General features: G+C 35.1%; 1 protein-coding gene across 1 annotated transcript in view; it reads right to left on the bottom strand.

Annotated features, from left to right (window-relative positions):
* The window catches only part of hk2 (hexokinase 2), a 42,337-nt gene that overhangs the window by 6,528 nt on the left and 15,294 nt on the right, over nt 1–20,515 (bottom strand). Inside the window, exons 7-15 of the mRNA XM_042753262.1 lie at nt 17,046–17,229; nt 14,220–14,381; nt 11,674–11,907; nt 8,696–9,000; nt 6,774–6,922; nt 5,979–6,098; nt 3,114–3,209; nt 2,817–2,916; nt 1,365–1,548 (exon numbers count right to left, since the gene is read on the bottom strand). Of these exons, the coding sequence (XP_042609196.1) occupies nt 1,365–1,548; nt 2,817–2,916; nt 3,114–3,209; nt 5,979–6,098; nt 6,774–6,922; nt 8,696–9,000; nt 11,674–11,907; nt 14,220–14,381; nt 17,046–17,229 (1,534 nt within the window). The remainder of the gene's footprint in view (nt 1–1,364; nt 1,549–2,816; nt 2,917–3,113; nt 3,210–5,978; nt 6,099–6,773; nt 6,923–8,695; nt 9,001–11,673; nt 11,908–14,219; nt 14,382–17,045; nt 17,230–20,515) is intronic.

Genomic DNA, 20,515 nt, shown 5'->3' with positions numbered 1-20,515 from the left:
GAAGAGGAACAGAGCAAAATTCCTTCTGACTGCTGTGTAGATCTGATCTGCTCTTACAGGAAACATTTGGTGGAGGTTAATGTTGCCTGTTATTGAATTATGGATGATGTTTACTTGTGGATGTTGTTTTTGTCATGAATAAGTGTTGAAAGGTTTTTTTGTTTTTTTTCACATTGTACTGTGAATCACTACATGGTCCAATAAATAAAATTTAAGCAGGTTGTGTTGTAATGACTGATGAAAATCAGATCAATTTATGGTCAATCCGTGGTTTTCAATCTATACTTTTTCTGCAACTTTAAATAAAAGGACAATAAGGAAACAAAATAATGCACTCATTGGACATGTCACCTAAATTAATACATGATCATTAAGTGGCATGATTTTCTTTCTTGATTGGAATGCAAACAGAAACATTTGCTGGTAATTTTCCTCTCCACTGTTATTTATAAAGCTCCAAAAAAGGAAAAAAGGTATTGTAAAAATAGTAAAATAATATTTTTAATGGTATTTTTTTTTTAAATACATTTTTATGGTATTTTAAATGTAATTTTAAATTGAAACTTTTATTAAATTAAATTAATTTAAATAATATAAATTTGATTTAAATATTTTTACTACAGAGTTAATTGAAAAAAAAAATTACAGTCTTAAAGTCATATGTAAGAAAACACACTGGATGATACACCAGGAATTAGCTGAAAATATTGCCATTCTCATTCCCATTCTCATATCTGATTCACCTTTGGGTTTAATCCCATTCTCATAGCTCATTCACCTTTGGGTTTATTGTGTTTGATTGTGATTTTGTTGTTTTTTTTGGGTTTTTTCCTTTTTGTTTTGCCCATTTTTATTGCATGGAAAAAAAGCATCTTGAATCTTTTAATAAATTTGTTTTTAAATTATTTGTGTGGTGGAGAATGAAAATGTAAAAATGGGTTTTCAGTTTGGACTTGAATCTGACTGCTTTTGGGACACATCTGAGATCTTCTTGAAGTAGGTTACAGCTGTGGGCAGTTTAGTAGCGAAACGCTGTTTCATCATGTTTGAAAAGTACCATAGGCATTGCACTAAGCTGACCTAAATCGAATGATCTAAGAGGTGCATTAGGTTTAAATTTTGCAAGCATATCCATAATGTATTTTTATTGAGTCATCTATAAATAAGTAATAGCACTTTTAAAACATCTATTTCATGTGTGACTGCAAGCGTGAGCAAAAACCTGACATCTGGGTTGATTCTGGCCAGCATTCACGTTTGACCTGCACCATCCTGGGCCTCAAATCTGAATCCCCATTAGACATGCCAACATTTCTCTAACAGGAATTTGACATGGCATGAAGTACCAAGATTTGAACTCTCACCGCTGTTTCCCAGGATAAGTGGACTGGTCATCCACAGCTCGATCAAACTCTGTGCACAAGTCATCCAGCTCCCCGCGGTCCCCAAACGCTCCCCACTCCATGTTAACACACATACGACCCTCGTCTCCATCCACCAGCTCGACGTTTGACATCTCCTCCATGTAGCATGCGTTAGTGCCTGTGCCTACAGAATGAAGACAGAAACGCACTGAGGCATGCAGTTCACAAATACAAATGCACTCTCTCACACATAAATATCCGGAATGATATGAGATGCTGTACAAAAACACATTTACAATGTCCCCAAAAAGGATCTAAGATATCAACACTAAACTTAAATATATAAAATACCAAGATATAAAATATCAACAAAAGAGGCATTTAATTTGACAAAATAGCAGAAGCACATGTCTGAATGAAAATACTTCACAAAAATATTTGTGTTATGCTTTAAATGATAAAACAATAAAAAAAAATTGAAAATGAAGATGGAATATATATATATATAAAATATATATATATATATATATATATATATATATATATATATATACACTATTATATATATATATAGATAGATAGATAGATAGATAGATAGATAGATAGATAGATAGATAGATAGATAGATAGATAGATAGATAGAATTATGATTCTGAATTAATTATATATATTATATATATATATAATTATTGTTTTAACTAATTGTAAAAATGAAGATATAAATGTATTACTTTTGTATATCAAATAATAAATTTGATCATTCTGTGCCTAATAATTATTTTGTTTTACACTGCAAGTTACATTTTTTATATTTATGTCCTAAATTATACACTTTAAATTGTTAAATCCTCAAGCTTTTATTTTATAGGAATACTGGTGAAATACTGTAAACTTTTATCCACAGAAATGTTGGAAACCTTGCAAAATAATGAAGCCAATACAGTAAATAAAGTGAATGCAACACATATTGCATTCCCAAAATGCATGTGAAACTGCAGTTTAATGGTGTTCATGAAAATCAGCATTTACTGTGAACCAACACCGACTCTGTAACAGTGCCGCTCTAAAACATGCTGCAAAATAAACTAGAATAGAATATTTTTTTAATTTTTAAATTTTATTAAATGTTTGATTTGATTATCACACCAAGCTAAACTGCAATTTCAGTTCTATTTCAATAAATTGTGCAGCCACATTTATTTATTTTCATTTTAAATTTTATTTAATTATTAGCTTTTCATCAATTCACAAAACCCCTGCAGTTCCATCAGGAACCCCCATTTGGGAATCTGTGCTCTAATGCAATGACATGCATATTTAAATTAAGACATAGAAATTCAAATACATATTGAGGCAACTAGACAATCACTAAATCTGATGAACCATGTCATCTACATAAAACTAATCCAAACAAACCAATCAAATGCATGGAGGCCAAGAAATCGCACTCACCGACAATGAGCCCAACTTCACATTGTGGGTCTTCGTACCCACATGTCATCATTGTGCCCACGGTGTCATTCACCACAGCTACCACATCCAAATCAAAGTCCTTTGAGGAAACAAAATCAGACAGACAGAGAGAGGTATTACCAGCAAGGCAAAGCAAATGAACCATGACTGCCTTTCAGGACACAATTCGTCTGACTGAACATCTACTAATTACATCTTGCTATAAAAGACAGAGTAATTATGGCTAATAAGTGCAGAAATTGCTTTTGCAGCACTTTAGTGGGCGGTAGTGCTGACCTCACTGCGATGGATGGCGTCTTTCAGCAGCGTGGCCACATCCTCTCCCTCACACCCTGAGGCCTTGAAGCCCTTCGTCCACTTTATCAAGATACCCTGTGAGGAAGAGAGATGGGAATATAGTGGACAACACAGGACAACACTTTAGATAAATGATTCATTGCTTCTGTGTTTGAGAAAGGCTTTTTTCAGAAATTTCAGAAAACCTCCCCCAGACATTAGCTAAACCTGACATGGCAGTTTTGGGGACATCATCTTAGAGAAAAATGATTTATAAAGAGTGAATGATATCTGTGCCACTTTCTATTAATAGGTACAAATTGATGTCCCATTTAATTTTTTTTTTTCAAGCAAAAAAAGTACGAAACCCCATGATCTTTAGAGAGAAAACTATTAGATGAACTACTATATTACATAAAATTGCTATAGCATGAAAATTGGTTTGTTTGAAACTATCATTAAAATAATGATTTTGGCTTCTCACATCAGAGATCTTGATTACTTTCTGCAATCCAATATTTCTGACTACAATTGCACAAATGTCAAAATTTGACAATCTGTTAATAATCTCCATATTAAATTCAAAGTAAAAAATAAACAATAAATCATCATTTAATCCCGTTATTTTATTGTAAACATACAAATACAGTTCACATAAAAAGTGTATACATACAGTATGTATATATATATATATGTATATATGTATATATATATATATATATATATATATATATATATATATATATATATATATATATATATATTATATATATATTATAATATATATATATATATATATATATATATATATATATAATTAATATATATATATATATATATATACATATATACATACATACACATACATACACACAATAACACACACACACACACACACACACACACACACACACACACACATACATCATCATTATTGTTAATTATAGATAACTACACTGAACAAAATTATAAAACGCAACACTTTTGTTTTTTACCCCATTTTTCATGAGCTGAACTCAAAGATCTAAGACTTTTTCTATGTACACAAAAGGCCTATTTCTCTCGAATATTGTTCACAAATCTGTCTAAATCTGTGTTAGTGAGCACTTCTTTGCCGAGATAATCCATCCACCTCACGGGTGTGGCATATCAAGATGCAGATTAGACAGCATGATTATTGCACAGGTGTGCCTTAGGCTGGCCACAATAAAAGGCCACTCTAAAATGTGCAGTTTTACTGTATTGGGGTGTCTGAAAACCAGTCAGTATCTGGTGTGACCACCATTTGCCTCACGCAGTGCAACACACATTTGATCAGTGCAAACACATCTGAATCACATAGAGTTGATCAGGTTGTTGATAGTAACCTGTGGAATGTTGGTCCACTCCTCTTCAATGGCTGTGCGAAGTTGCTGGATATTGGCAGGAACTGGAACACCCTGTCGTATACGCCAATCCAGAGCATCCCAAACATGCTCAATGGGTGACATGTCCGGTGAGTATGCTGGCCATGCAAGAACTGGGGTGTTTTCAGCTTCCAGGAATTGTGTACAGATCATTGCAACATGGGGCCGTGCATTATCATGCTGCAACATGAGGTGATGGTCATGCATGAATGGCACAACAATGGCCCTCAGGATCTCGTCACGGTATCTCTGTGCATTCATAATGCTATCAATAAAATGCACCTGTGTTCGTTGTCCGTAACATATGCCTGGCCATACCATAACCCCACCACCACCATGGGCCACTCGATCCACAATGTTGACATCAGCAAAGCGCTCACCCACACGACACCATACACTCTGTCTGCCATCTGCCCTGTACAGTAAAAACTGGGATTCATCCTTGAAGAGAACACCTCTCCAAAGTGCCAGACGCCATCGAATGTGAGCATTTGCCCACTCAAGTCGGTTACGACAACGAACTGCAGTCAGGTTGAGATTCCGATGAGGACAACGAGCATGCAAATGAGCTTCCCTGAGACGGTTTCTGACAGTTTGTGTAGAAATTCTTTGGTTATGCAAACTAATTGTTGCTGCAGCTGTCCGGGTGGCTGGTCTCAGAATATCTTGGAGGTGAAGATGCTCTATGTGGAGGTCCTGGACTGGTGTGGTTACACGTGGTCTGTGGTTGTGAGGCCGGTTGGATGTACTGTCAAATTCTCTGTAACGCCTTTGGAGATGGCTTATGGTAGACAAATGAACATTCATTTCACAGGCAACAGCGCTGGTGGATATTCCTGCAGTCAGCATGCCAGTTGCACACTCCCTCAAAACTAGCGACATCTGTGGCATAGTGCTGTGTGATAAAACTGCACGTTTTAGAGTGGCCTTTTATTGTGGCCAGCCTAAGGCACACCTGTGCAAAAATCATGCTGTCTAATCAGCATGTTGATATGCCACACCTATGAGGTGGATTGATTATCTCGGCAAAGGAGAAGTGCTCACTAACACAGATTTAGACAGATTTGTGAACAATATTTGAGAGAAATAGGCCTTTTGTGTACATTGAAAAAGTCTTAGATCTTTGAGTTCAGCTCATGAAAAATGGGGGCAAAAACAAAAGTGCTGCATTTATAATTTTGTTCAGTGTAGACAGATGATACATATGACACATAATATAACATTGAAAATAAAAAAAAGTTGCATTTCAATTAAACAATTATAATAAGGTTATTTGGTCAAAATATTTTATGAATTTAAGTCCCTTTTGTACCCTATTTGTGGAAGCACACTTTACAGTGCTAAAAAATCACCAAAAACTTTTATTTACCTACTTTTGAAAACAAAACAAGTCTACAGTTTGTGCTCATTTAGACAGCTGAATAAGCAGAGATGTCTTTGTGTGTATGTGTGAACTTACCTGGTCCAGTTGGGTCTGATGGCAAGGAAACGAGAAGGTAAAACCCAGAGGCAGCGATGCCCCCTTCATACCCATATATTCCACGAAGTCAGCAATACAGTGCACGATGTGATCAAATAACTGCAGAGGACCATTTACACACAAACACACACACACACAAAAGGGTGAAGATAAAGGTTTTTTTATGCACAAAGTGCATCATCTAGCATATGTGCTTATCAAAATGAGCTCAACAGCATTATCACTGGAAACCAAGTGAGTTCAAGAGAACAGGTTATGCTACAACAAGTGTCTGGATGTGCAATTCCATCCTACAATTCACCACTATGTACTGTATGCAGCTGGAAGCTGGATTGTACAGTTTGATTGCAGTGTGGTGACCACTTTCAAATAAATAACAGGTGAGTGCACTTCATGTTCAAAAACAGGACTGGACCTTTTTCACATTTCTGGGTTTCTCAGCAGCAGAAGTCGTCATAGTTGGGTTAACATGAAGAGCAGTGAATGGGAGAGTATCACAAATATATTTTTTGCATTCCCATTTGCTCAAATTTACCATCCCTCCCATACATGCTGCATTAGAAACACCTCTGCATTAGCGTTAACTGTTTTTTTGTAATTTGATGCAAATATAACACAAAGAATAGTGTTATAAATGTGCATACATTTAAAAAAAAAAAATACAAATATGAAAAACTTTCGAGGATTTACGATGCTAATGACCGTTAAACGCATCATCACAGTCTTGTGAAAAGGGTCCATAGCTTTACTTAGGAGGTCACATAGAGGGCGTACCTCCTCGCCGGTGCCCTGGGTAATGTCTTGGGGGATGGTGTAGATCTTATTATGCATCTCCACGCTCCGTCTTTTCCCACTTCGAACGCGCACCAAGAGCACCCTGAAGTTTGTACCACCCAGATCCAGGGCCAAGAAGTCGCCACGCTCTGTAGGACATTCACAATAGATTCAGAGACCGTAACAACTTTCTCTCATACACACACACTTCCTCGTTCAGACACACACCCACACACCAATCAACTTTCTGGACTGTTTCGGAACAGTCTAGTTACAGAGGTGGTATGGAGTAGATACAGAGGGGTAATTGATTTGTATCTCATACCATTGAGTGTATTACATACACTCCATTTGATCTTTTTTTTTTTTTGCCCTACATTGGTCAATAAAGCTTTGGCCCTACAGTAGATTTAGATCAGTCACAATTCTTCTTTTGTTCCTCCATCTCACTTGCATTTTAGCTGTATCAGCGCACTAACAAGGGGTTTCAAAAGTCTGAAACCACAATAGAAACAGAATTTGTATGTAAACGTGCAAATACAGTTTTAGAATAAAAAAAAAAGAGAAAAGAAACACTTTTAATTTAAAATAAGAATAAACATATTTAAGGTCACTAAGTAAGTACACTAACAGACTCATCAAGAAAGTTTGGGGTTGGCAAGAGGTTTTCGGAAAAAATGTTTTAAAATGTAATTTATTCCTGTGATGACAAATCTTAAATTTCAGCAGCATCTTCAATGTCACTTGATCCTTCAGAAATCTTCATTCAGATCCTACACACACACACACAAACACATACACACACACATATAGATATACACACAGATATACATATATACACATACATACACACATATATATTCTCTGTATCTACTCGCTGTTTTATACAATTTGTCTCTGCCCACAAAAAAAATACAAATAAATTATGCATGGAAAACATTCTCAGAAATTGTCGTCATTCTAAGCAAGCTTGAATCAAAATATGATGTATTATGCACTGCAATTTATATTCAAACACTTTCTCCAGATCTTCCTTGATTTTTTTGGGCAAGATGAAATGACATTTTATTTTGCATGCAATACATCCCCAGTTGTGATCTGATCTTGAAACCCGTTTCTGTTATTTATTCCACAAAGCACACAAGCATAAATTTTCACAGCTGTTTTCATACGACATTTCATAGTGGCACAACTGTCAATGGGTTTCAAAGAGAAAAAAAAAAGAAAAACTGATGCATGCATGTCCGGAATTCAAATATTTATAAAAAGAAAGAAACAAACAAACTGATTTTTTTTTTTTTTTTTTTTGTTATTTAAGAAAAAGAAAAGAAAATGAAGATATTCATTTTCTTTACATAATTAAATAAATAAATAAATGTTATGATGGTGTTTTTGGATCCTGAACGGCTTACAGTACTTTCCGGTCTGTTCTTCATACTTAGCTATATCATATTATATGATTCAGTACCTATATAATATTACATATGACTTCAGGAATGTAGTGCATGAGTCATTTGGAGCACAATTATGGTGCTTTCATGCTCATTATGAACTGTTGTTCTATGTAAAAAGTGCAACATAAGGGAAAAAGTATAACAAAAAACTACTTTCACAAAAAGTACCAAGCCCCTAAAGTGACGTGGTGGTTGGAGGAAAAAACATTTTTCAAATCTTTTGCATTCTCTTGTAAAACATTTGCATTCCCCCCGAGATTCTTTGCGTTCACACGGGGGAATGCAAAAATTTTACGAGAGAACAGAAAAGATTTTTTGTTTTAAAATTTCCTCCAACCCTGTATTTTTCCATCACCATGTCCCTTTAGTGGCTCCGTAGATTTGGAACATGAGGGTGAATAAAACATAATAGAATTTTCATTTTGGGTTACCTAAAATAAGTTAAAACTCTGTGTTTCTCACTCTGACCTGTTCCATCCGGTGTGGAGCGTACAAAGGTGGGCAGCATTTTGACAGTAGCCGTGGCATGTGTTTTTTTAGCCAAGCCTCGGTTCATCTCCTCCTCCATCCTTTTCTTCACCTCCAGGAGTTGATCCCGATTGAGACGCAGGGTGTTCAGGATACGCTGACGCTCTGCATGCTGCTTTGCCAAACGGTATGCCACAGCTGTAACCATGGCAGCCCCCTTACCACTGCCATCCTCAGAACGTAAGAAACGCACGTCACAGTCAGGCACCAATAACCGCACCATCTTATTCAGTCGGCGGGCAAACCTTCCAAAAAAAGCCACAAACAAGTGTGTGGGTGAGAGAGAAAAGGACCCAAAAGCAAAGAAAAAACAGTTAAGGGAAAAGGTGAATGATGCACAAAAGGAGAAGGAAAACATGGGGCACAGGAAAAAGTAACATTAGTTTATAATAAAATAGGAGGTTGAATGTTACATTTAAAGATCTGTGAATTACTGCTCTGGGCAGTGATGCAATGTTTACAATTGTAGTTCGGTGATTCTTCAGTTATACAAATTACATATGGAACACTTAAAAAAAAAAAAGAACATTAAACATTTATCATGTCCTGGAATGAAGTTCTGATCATGGCCTTCAAGTGGTTTTTGAAATAATGTGTGATGGTAATGACATTTTACATTTTTGAAGAAAAAGTAAGCCTTGGTCTTACATTCCATTCCATTGCATAAAATAAAATAATGAATTTTAATCAATTAAATTTACATTTTATGAAATAAAATAAAATGGTTGTGTTAAAAGTCTAATAAATTATAATACATTTTAATAAATACAATTTTAATTTAAAAGATATGTATATAGAGGGTGAAAACTTTAAAGAGTATTTCAGTCTTGTTATTGTTGACTTTCCCATTAAAGAGACTTGTCAAAGCTAACCGAGTTGTCAACTTTGCTCTAAATCTACCTTCAGCTCACGCCTCACATACAGCTTCTGAAATCTTTCATATTTTTGATGTTTCACAACGTAAAAAAAAAACTTAGAGCTTTTAAATCAGAAAAGAATCTTTGCCTCTAGATACAGGTGTCACAGAAATGTCACAGCCTAAAAGAAGCTCACTTGATGTCTGTGCACATGACTGGCATGAGGTGGCACTTGTACACAGCCAATCAACAAAGGCACATCTTGAGAGAAAAGTACACTCATCTCTGAGAGTGCCATCCACACATTTTCAGAATGTGATCCTTTTTCACGAATGCATGAGTTAGCACCCTGGGAGAGGAAAGCTGTGAATCCAAGTCATGCTGGATTAAAATAGACCAACTAATTAAAGTTGATGCTTGCAGACAGCTTTAATTTCATAAAACATAAGCCATGCAAACAAGCAGTGTGTACAGCACTGAGGAAAAGTTATTGTCGAAAGTATTATTAAATATACATCTGCGATAACTGAAATGCTGTCTCACAGCAGGGCTTAAAAAACAAAATACATGCAATATTAAATACAAAATGTTATATGTAGAGTAGAATTCTGCAATGTATCTTTTATAAGTATAATTTTTACTAAACATTTATTAAATATTATTATATAATATTTAAACTTATTATATATTATCCATCCAGTATACATACATAATTATTTTATATGTAAATGATAATTTTACCATTTATAATTTACAAATTTAGTATATATATATATATATATATATATGCATGTGTGACTGTGTATATACACATACATACATATAACTTTAAATTATAGAAATATAAATAAATATACATTTGAAAAAAAAAAAGACAACATACATGACATTAATTTTTTGTCATTTTTAACCCACTGAAAGTACCAAGACTACCTCAGCATTCATTTTTTTCCCAGTCAGCAAGTCTAAAACACTAACAATGCATAATTTGCAAAAAAAAATCACAAAGTTTGCAAGCCAAAAACACACATGTACATGATCGGAAAATCTAAGATGTAGTGCTGAACCAATATAACAAGACAAATAGAACAAAACTCTCTTCTATTGTTATTGTTGCGTATCACTGATTAGACGACCACAAGCTAATTTTTCAGTCATCAATTTCCATAGTGACTGAGGAATCAGAAGGAATCGATGTATGAAGCCGCATCTCAGCAGGTGTTTGCTAAAAGCCCTAGCAATTCAACTCCCTGCTGCGTTTATGGCCTTGCCAAATTCTCTGACAACATCCCGGAAGAATCGTTTATTAGTGAGATGGGCTTTTGCCAGAAAGTTTATGAAAAAACAGACAAGCTGTCACCCTCATTCGCTCTTATCTAAAATTATGCCACAGTTATTATTCTTGGCCAATTTGTAAACAAACATTTTTATAGCATTGTCAAACAGTTAAATTAGTAATAAGATGTAAAAGAGCAGACTGAACAATCTGTTTTTTAGTCTATATCTTGTTTCACAAATTACTTCTGAAGCTGCACAAAAATACTTCACAATCCGCAAAAATACAAATACACATTTACAGGGTGTCACTTCTCGAGCTGCGACCACTCGATCTTCTTGTCAATCCATTACAACAAAACAAAGAGAAACCTTTGGTGACGAACCCTACCAAAGGTGAGTTGTTTTGATCTTTCTCAGTTTCATTTCTCCTCACATGCTTGTCTCTACAGTTCAACTGGATTAAGTTTAACTGGTAAACAAGTGGTAAAATCTAAAGTTTAATAACAGCATTGGTGAGCAAGTTGAATTTTGTGTTTCAAGAGCATTTCTGAAATGCATTTTCAACCATACAGTAATGAGCTTGAATAATCTGAACAACTGAGAAGAAACAAAAAAAATTAAAATTGTGGGTATGTAACATTTACCATACATTGGTACCACATCATGCCATGGTATTCTTCGAAGTACATTATAGTGCTATGTAAATACCATTGTACAGTATGTGAATATGGTTATCATTTAGTGCTACAAAAAGCACACATTGGTACTGGACACTGGACTCACTGTGGGTGGTTTTTGTAGACCGATCCATCCACGCCGACAGTAGTGCGCAATCTCTCTGTGGCTTTGTTATCTCGAATCTGCCGTAGGACAGCCGCCAGCGTGGCAGCACAGAGATGGGCCGCACGTGTAGACACAATCTGACACACTTGCTGAGTGGCCACGCAGTCTTCAGGGGACGGGTCCAGTCCGAGTTCTCTCAACACCTGCTCTGCACTCGCCAGACCCTCGTTATTCCTGCAGAAGAGAAAGTCATTTCTGATGATTTTGGAGGTTTGCCAGAATATCACCTAAAGGGCAGACGCTTGAACAACATCACGTCTTTAGCTGTTGCAAAATAGATCACTTTCATATTTGGAGAGTTTCTTGGACAATTTTCTTTTTTTTTAATTGACATTATCATTCCAAAGTTTGGGTTCAATAAAATCTTTATAAAAAGAATTTAAAACTTTTATTTAATAAGGATGCATTAAAGTTATAAAATTTGACATTAGACTCCTACAATTTTCTATTTCATATAAATGTTCTTTTGAACATTTTTCATCAAAGAATCCTGAAAAAATGTATCACGGATTCCACAATATATTAAGCAACACAACCGTTTTCACCATTAATTTCCTTGTCACCAAATCAGCATTTTAGAATTATTTCTGAATGATTTCTAATGGCTGAAAATTCAGTTTTGTCATTACAGATATTCATATATTAAGTTAGAAAGGATTTATTTTAAATTGCATTAATATTTCACTATATTACTGTTCTTAATTGTATTTGCGATCAAATAAATGCATCATTGGCAAGCATGAAACTTTCAAAAACCAATCCAAAAAAATCTTACCGACCCTAAACTTTTGAACAGATCCAAAAATATGATATTCTCTGATCTAATCATACAAGAATTGATTCAGTCATCAGGTTTTATAGGAAAGTGTGTTTCTGTGTACTATTCATGTTAAATCAAAAGAGCAACTAATAAAATGCTAAGACATTAAAACAATAAAATTTCCAATTAAATTGTTATGCTGATCTTATCTGTAGTAAGTAAAAAATATTTCCACTTGTGGTCTCAGACTTTTGGATCCCAAAGTAGATATACATACAGTAGAAACATATATTATGTTCTTGGTAACAAAAATTTTAAACAGTTTTTTTATGCCAAGAATGTTAACATTATCTACAATAAACAAATATAGTTTTGTTTTCAATTAACACACAAATGTGCTGACTTCCAACTCCAAAAAGTCTGATATCTGAACAGGTTTCATAATGTTAAAGAAAAAAAAAAAATGTTGAACTCTCTTTCATAGCACAAATGTGCTCAGTCTGTGATGTAGTTCAGTATTTTTTTCAGTATTTTTGAGAAGCATGTCATTTCTGTCGAGACCACAGGTGTTCTCCCACGGATGTCTCAACTGCTCGGTTTGCTGGAGAAAGAACTAAATATGGGGGTAGTTAATTGATGATGTGAAACAGGTCTTCACTGACTTCCAGCTATCGGTCATCATGATGTGGGCTCCATTTAATGAGGCAGAAAGGGAAGTGAGCCATTTTAAGGCACTAAAAAGTTACAATACTACCTCAGTATTACTGAGTTCTGGGGCAGTGTCTAAAGAACTGTCACTAAAAAATTTTTTTCAGTTTTTAAAACTTAGTTCAACATTAATGCTAAACCCAAACCTAACGCTTCAAAGATTTTTTTTAATAAAGCATTTAGGTTATTTTTTAGTTTATGCTTTTTAAATGCTACATGGGAAATAATGGAATTTTCATACTTGTGCCATTTTAGCAGCACGGTATACCAGAAAAGTTGACTCAAAGTTGACTCTTAAAGTATGCAATTAATTAAACACATTTACTCAGTATGACTCAGTATGAAGGGCACTGATGCATAAAATCATAATTTGTGTATCAGCTAAGCAAATCGCCAATTATAATAATTACACATTTTTATTTCTTGGAACTGAAAACATTAACACATTATTTTTGGAAGAAATTATTACAATGATCATGATTACATTTTATCATTTAATATTAAATAGGCAGACTAGAATATAATAATGAATGGCATGGCAAAAAAAAAATAAAAAATTATTCTCATTCCATTTGCAAGGAATAGTTCACCCAAAAATTAAAATTTGTTGAAAATGTAGTCACCAACGGGCCATCAAAGAGTTTTTTTTTCTTTATCAGAACAGATTTAGAGAAATTTCAGCAGTACATCACTTGCTCACCAAATGGATTCTTTGCTGTGAATGGGTGCCGTCAGAATGGGAGTCCCAACAGTTGATAAAAACATCACAGTAAACTACAAGTAATATCTTGTGATGTTTTTATCAGCTGTTTGGACTCTCATTCTGACAGCACCCATTCACTGCAGAGGATCCACTGGTGAGCAAGTGATGTAATGATAAATTTCTCCAAATCAAATTAAAAGTGTGACCTTTAAAAACAGGATTTAGCTATTTTATTCATTAACTTTATCGGATTTAGCTTACTTCTGCAGCCCTTTTTGTATGGCAAGAAACACACAAGCACTAAAATGTACTGACTTTCTATTTTCTATGGCAGAGACAAAGGATGTCTGGAAATGGCCAGTGGTGAGCAGATCTGGAGTGGTGTGTCCCTGGAACAGCAGACCGTCTTTGGCCATCTTTACCAGGATAAGTCTGACCAGCTCCCCTATGTACATCCCACTAATCATCTTCTCAAACCTGCACAAAAACAAAACATGCAGCATGTAGAGTCAGACCGATGAACATGATGAACATGTATGTCATGATGCAGTGTGATGTATGGGGCAACAGTCGCCTAGAGGTTACTGATCCCAAACTGGAGAAACCAGTGAACTGGAGAGATCCCCAATCATCATTATTCACTTGAGTAAGATACTTAACCTCTGGTTGCTTCAGGGCACTATCCCTGTAATCAAGAGTGTGGGAAATATTTATGAAAAAAAGAGGAGGTGGAATGTTCACACACATGATGACTATTATCTGGAGACATATCCTTGAAAGTAATTAATATAGAGGAGACTGGGGTTACTCGCAACAAGATTTTATCTTGGCTATGAGGCTGGCAGCAAGAGTGACAAAAATATTAAATAAAAATTGGACCAAAAAAAATCTTAAAAAAAAACTGCTTGATAATGATTCTTAATCAACATACTGTAGTAAAGAAAAGGGATTTAATTCATTTCAAATAATTATATGCTGACCTACAAATGTGACAAAAATGTATCTACTCAATTAACTGTTTTATCATTTTAGACCTAACAAACATCTTTTTTTTAAAAGAGCACTGTCTTTCCTTACAATTAAATGCCACTTGTGTTTTAAGTTTCCAGAGGTTTATTAGGGGTGTTGTTTTACTTAAGACAGCTAAACAGTGGTAAACTATCTATGTAGGAGTCTTAGACCTTTCCAACGATATATAGTTTGTCATGATTAGATTAGGATTTAATTGTAAAATAGTGAAGTAATTCCCCACAGAGGGGATGGGTGACAGTTAAGAGGTTAATGCTTTGAGAGCAAGGATACATTAAATTGATCAAAAGTGACAGAAAAAAACATTTCTAATGTTTCTATATTCAAATTAATTCTGAACTTTCTAAGTTTTCTAAGTTTCTAATCTTGAAATAACTGTATCATGTTTTTCACAAAAATATTAAGCAGCACAAATGTTTTTAACATTGATAAGAAATCAGCATATTAGAATGATTTCTGAAGGACACTGAAGACTGGAGTAATGATACTGAAAATTCAGCTTTGCATCACAGGAATAAATAACATTTTAAAATTATTAAATTAATATTTCAAAATATAAATTATTGTATTTTTTAATAATACAGTAATAAATGCAACCTTGCTGAGCATAAGAGACTTCTTTCTAAAATATTAAAAAAAAAATCTTACCAACCTCAAACTTTTAAATGGTATTATAAAACAATACTTGCACAAGAAACAATAACACTGATTTGCAACTGTAAAGAATCAGCATATTCCCATTGATCTTTTGAAACCAGGATCTCTGGGGGAAAAGCAAGAGGTTTCAAAGCTACTTTATCAGTCCTGAATTATTGGTTTGTGCATGTGCAAATCCAATAATGCAATCAATTGCCATACTCCACCACTGAGGGCATTTAGAAAGCTCAGCAACAAGCACTCAAGGCATCATAGTATTTGATTACGCTTCTGCATTTTCAAAGCTTTCAAAGTGCTGCTTCTTACCCACATAATGAAAGCGCCTGTGGAGTCAATATGAGTAGGGTCAGGAACTGCAGCTTTAAAACTCTCGAGACCCATGAGTTCTGATCAGAAAAGCAGGCTAATGCACAGTTAATAATGGTGCAAGAGTATATTTCATGACTGTTTCTAGCTATCGCAGCAGGAACATATGGGGCCTTATTTTAACGATCTAAGCACATGGTCTAAAGCGCATGGCGCAGGTGCACTCAGGGCATGTCCAAATCCACTTTTGGTAGTTTAACGATGGGAAAACGGTCAGCGGGGTCAGGCGAATGGTCTAAATGGGTTGTCCCTATTCTCTTAATGGGTAATGGGTGTTTATTGGCCGTAACATGCTATAAACCAATCAGAGTCTCATCTCCCATTCTCCTTAAAAGCAAATTGCACTCATGCCATGACGGATTTGCTATTTACACAGCAGAATTTGCAAGTGCAAAGACAGAACGTGTCTCCAAGATGAAATGGAGCTGCTCGTGCATGAGCAAATACGTAGCATAATTCTGATACATGTGATGACTATCCATTATAACATGTAGTCATTTTTATATTTATGTAGCCTACACAATAATACTATTTTGCCTTATAATTCTTTAATTTTTAATATTTGGCATGTTTGTGTGCTGCTGTGCATCCCTGTGTTTAATTAGCAGCATGTATGCGTGTTGTGGACCCGCCTATACTAACACGCTCTTTAAATAACAAAGAAAAAACATTGCGCCAGACAGGTTTGAGTTGGTCTATGGTGCAGTCTATTTTTAGTTCCTCAAAATAGCAACGCACCGACAATGACCCCGAACACACCTCGTTTTCAGACCAGCACGCACAAGCATGAGCTCACAAATGGACGCTAGCAAAAACACTTGCGCTGCGCCTTTCGCCGGGTGTATGATAGGGCCCATGGTCTTCCTGAAAATGTTCACACTTGCCTTCTTGGAATGGACACTTACACAAGAATGCCTGTGTACTTGGTGTCACCATGGTGACAACCTTGTTACCTTCTTCCATAATTGCCTAGTAGTACAACCGGCTGACACAGCTGCCCTCTAGGCAAAAGGGCTTCAATGGCTTTTTGTGTCAACAAAAGAACTGTCGGGAGTGGCACTAACTGTCAGGTGAAGGACTGTCACTCACAGCTGTTTGCCAGGGTTCAGGGACCCAGCGTCAATCTCCCGGTCGAATTCAGTGCGGATGTCATCCAGGGAGCCGTCATCACCAAACGCACCCCACTCCATGTTCACACACATACGACCTTCATCACCGTCCACCAGCTCCAAGTGCCGCATCTCCTCCATGTAGCACGCATTGGTGCCCGTCCCTGTAAAACACACCACAATTTGTTTACCCATAACCCATAACTGCACCCACATTAAAAATGATTTACACATATAAATAAATTTAAAGGTCACAGCATGAAACTAAGAGTCACATCAGCAGATTAGTAAAAGCTATAAAAGCTATTTTATTTAAAAAAAATATATATATAAATAAGTCTCTTCCGCATTAATTTATTATTTTCAAGCCATGTGTTTCCTTTCCAGACTTTTAAACTAGCAGTTTTCAAGTTCTGTGCTTAATGTTATTTTAAGGGAAATGACCCACACTGTTCCCACCCTTTTTGACTAGGGCTGTGTGATATTGAAGAAAAATGCAATATACGATAACTCATTAAATGATGCGATATTCGATATGTGATACGATAATGCTTAAAGTGCCACATGATCCGATGAAACAGTTTTACTCAGCTGTTGCTGAGTCAGTATATATATATATATCTATATCTGTGTATGTGTATGTGTGTGTGTGTGTGTGTGTGTGTGTGGTTGTGTGTGTGTGTGTGTGTGTGTGTGTGTGTGTGTGTGTGTGCGTGTGTGTGTGTGAGAGAGAGTGACAATAACCATATATATATATATGGTTATTTGTATGTGTGCATGTATGTACCAAGAGTTCCTGTAAAACCAGTTTGCACACACTTAAGTAGTGAATAAAGCGACAACAACTTCTGAAAGTGAATGGTAGTGTTTTACTCTAGCATTACATAAAAATGTCATTTTAACATTAGTGTAATCATTTGTTTAGGACCATGAGTTTAGGAACTGAATAATAAAGAGGAAAAAGAAAACACTGTTTAGTATTTACTCTATGAATTCAATATGCACTGAAGTTATTTTGGTAAGAGAGGTGAGTGATTTTCTCTTTGTCTTTTGTTCATGGCCCCAAATACTGCAAGCTGTAGCGATATGCATATTGCGATATGTACATTTGCGATATTTCGATATATTGCACAGCCCTGTTTTTGACCAATGAACTTTCATGACATCTCCATTTTCCAGTAGTTCATGATTAATCTATAAGTATTTTTAAAAGGATATCATAGGGATTGCTGGAGATTATTTCCCATTCTGATGTACAGGAGATTCATGCTTATGTATAAATGTCTCCACAAAGAAAAAAAAAAACTGAGATTTGAATGTGGTTCAATGCAGATTTGAGCTTCCTGAGACTCCATGCAGAGCATAATCAGAAATTTACATAAACTATATACAGTTCCATAACTTTTCAACACAGCATTACATTTCAACTTTCAGGAGGCTTGGAAATTCAAAATGTTAACATTTTCCATGAATGTGGGAATCAATACCTCTTCCTTTCCTGAGATTTGTCCAAATTAATTTTCTGTTTCGACACAGCATTAAGAAATCTGATATATAGGCTTGTCTTACTATATAAAGTATTCATGCAGGGGCTCCGATATCTCTACAGTGCAATGTCAAATCTTTGGTGGTAAAGGAGCTTTTTTGTGACTTATTATGAAGAAAGTTTACTCAGTCTCTGCAGCAGCCAACGCACATGAGCAACAAAAGAAAGGGGAGTATTCAATTTCATTATGTATGAAGCCTGTCAACATGCTAAATCTGTCCTGCAAGGACAAAGGCACGATGCATGTTGAGGCCAGACTAGGATCACGTTAAGGAATGGCAAAGTAGATACTAAAGCCAGCAAGAAACAACATGAGGGAGATTAATTAGTGAAAATTTTCTTTTTGGAGTTAAATTTCCTTTAACTGTATTTTTAAAGAATAACTTATCTATAATCTGTGGTTTGTATATGCTATTTTCACTGAACTATACTTCAAACAAACATCATCAGATAGTATCTTATCCAATGGGAAGAAACCAGAGTAACTGAAATGTCTAACCAAGTAAAGTGGTGCAAATCCATTATCACGATAAGAATGACTGCTATCGGTTGTCTCTGCTTTGCATATTTGAACTACTAAAGCAGATAAACTGGAAAGTTCAAGAAAATGTCAAAAGGTATGATGGATGTTGGGTGGGTCTGTTCTAAACCTGCTGATGCAAATGAATTTTTTTCTATTACTCTTACAATGGCTTGAGCAATGCAGCCAATTCATGATTTGTGATTGTGAAACATTATCTCTTTTTCTGTGTAGGAGTCTAAAACATGAATGATATTTAAGAATATAATATTGGTTGACGTAATGATGTAGACGACTCATGTCTCAAAGCCGTGTAATGTCAGGGAGGTATATTTTTATTGCTTTCTATACCATGCAGTTTGAATGCAATGATTTAATGCAAATGCAAATATTTTGCAATTCAATTCCTATTTAAAACTGCAGCCTGTTTGTTTTCGAAGCAATTTGAAAAGCACATACTCAACAGATTCATGCAAATCCTAAAAATTGTGTTCAAAGGTGCAGGCAGGGGAATTTACTTAATTATATCTTCATGATGTTCAATTATATTTCAATTGTACACTCAACAGTGGTCTGTCTCAGTGGGAATGACAGGGTAAGCTTTGAGTAAGCTTGTTTTATTAATCCGGCTACTACAGCCGACTGTAGTCTCTCGAAACTTTCTTATGATTCAAAATAAACCAGGTGCCAACAGGTCTATAGGATTTTCCCCAATTGCATAATAGTAATCATGATTAAGTACAGACTTCTTGTTATGTTAAGTTCCTATTTTTTATTAAATATCAATTTAATAAACATTTCACTTACACATTATACACTTAGATTTGGCATTATTTAAAACATTTTAAAAGGTGTGTAACAGTACACAAACATGACGGTTCGGTATGTACCTCGGTTTATACATCATGGTTCGTTATGGTTTTGGTACAGCAAAGGCAAAAAAAATGTACATAAAATTGCTTTTTGTAATTAAACACTGGTTTTCTGAACAAATTGCTCTTTCTTCAAATAAATTAAATTATAATTAAAATTTTCTTAGGAATAAAAATTTAACTCTGCTGTGGCTTTAAACTATAGAGAGGCCTTTTACATTACTAAGGTTACAATTAAAGTAACAAGCACACACTTTAATATTATTTATTTTTAAATATAATAATCAACAGTCAACTTAAAAAACAATTCTATTTGTTGTTAAGTTATGACAGCCAATTGATATATTTCGTTTCATAACAGATTTATTTAAACAAACATTAAATAATTAAGTCATCACTAAATTAGTAAAATAGTCTAATATTTCACAAAATGCTCTTCTCTAGACTTCATTTAGAGTGAACTAACGAGCTGTAAAAGACATGCTACGTGACATTTTGTTTACAAGCAATTT

The sequence above is a fragment of the Cyprinus carpio genome, chromosome A5 (assembly GCF_018340385.1).
Source record: "Cyprinus carpio isolate SPL01 chromosome A5, ASM1834038v1, whole genome shotgun sequence".
Lineage (NCBI taxonomy): Eukaryota > Metazoa > Chordata > Actinopteri > Cypriniformes > Cyprinidae > Cyprinus > Cyprinus carpio.
Note: the sequence above shows the minus strand (reverse complement) of the source record. Positions and strands in the feature narration are given on the sequence as shown.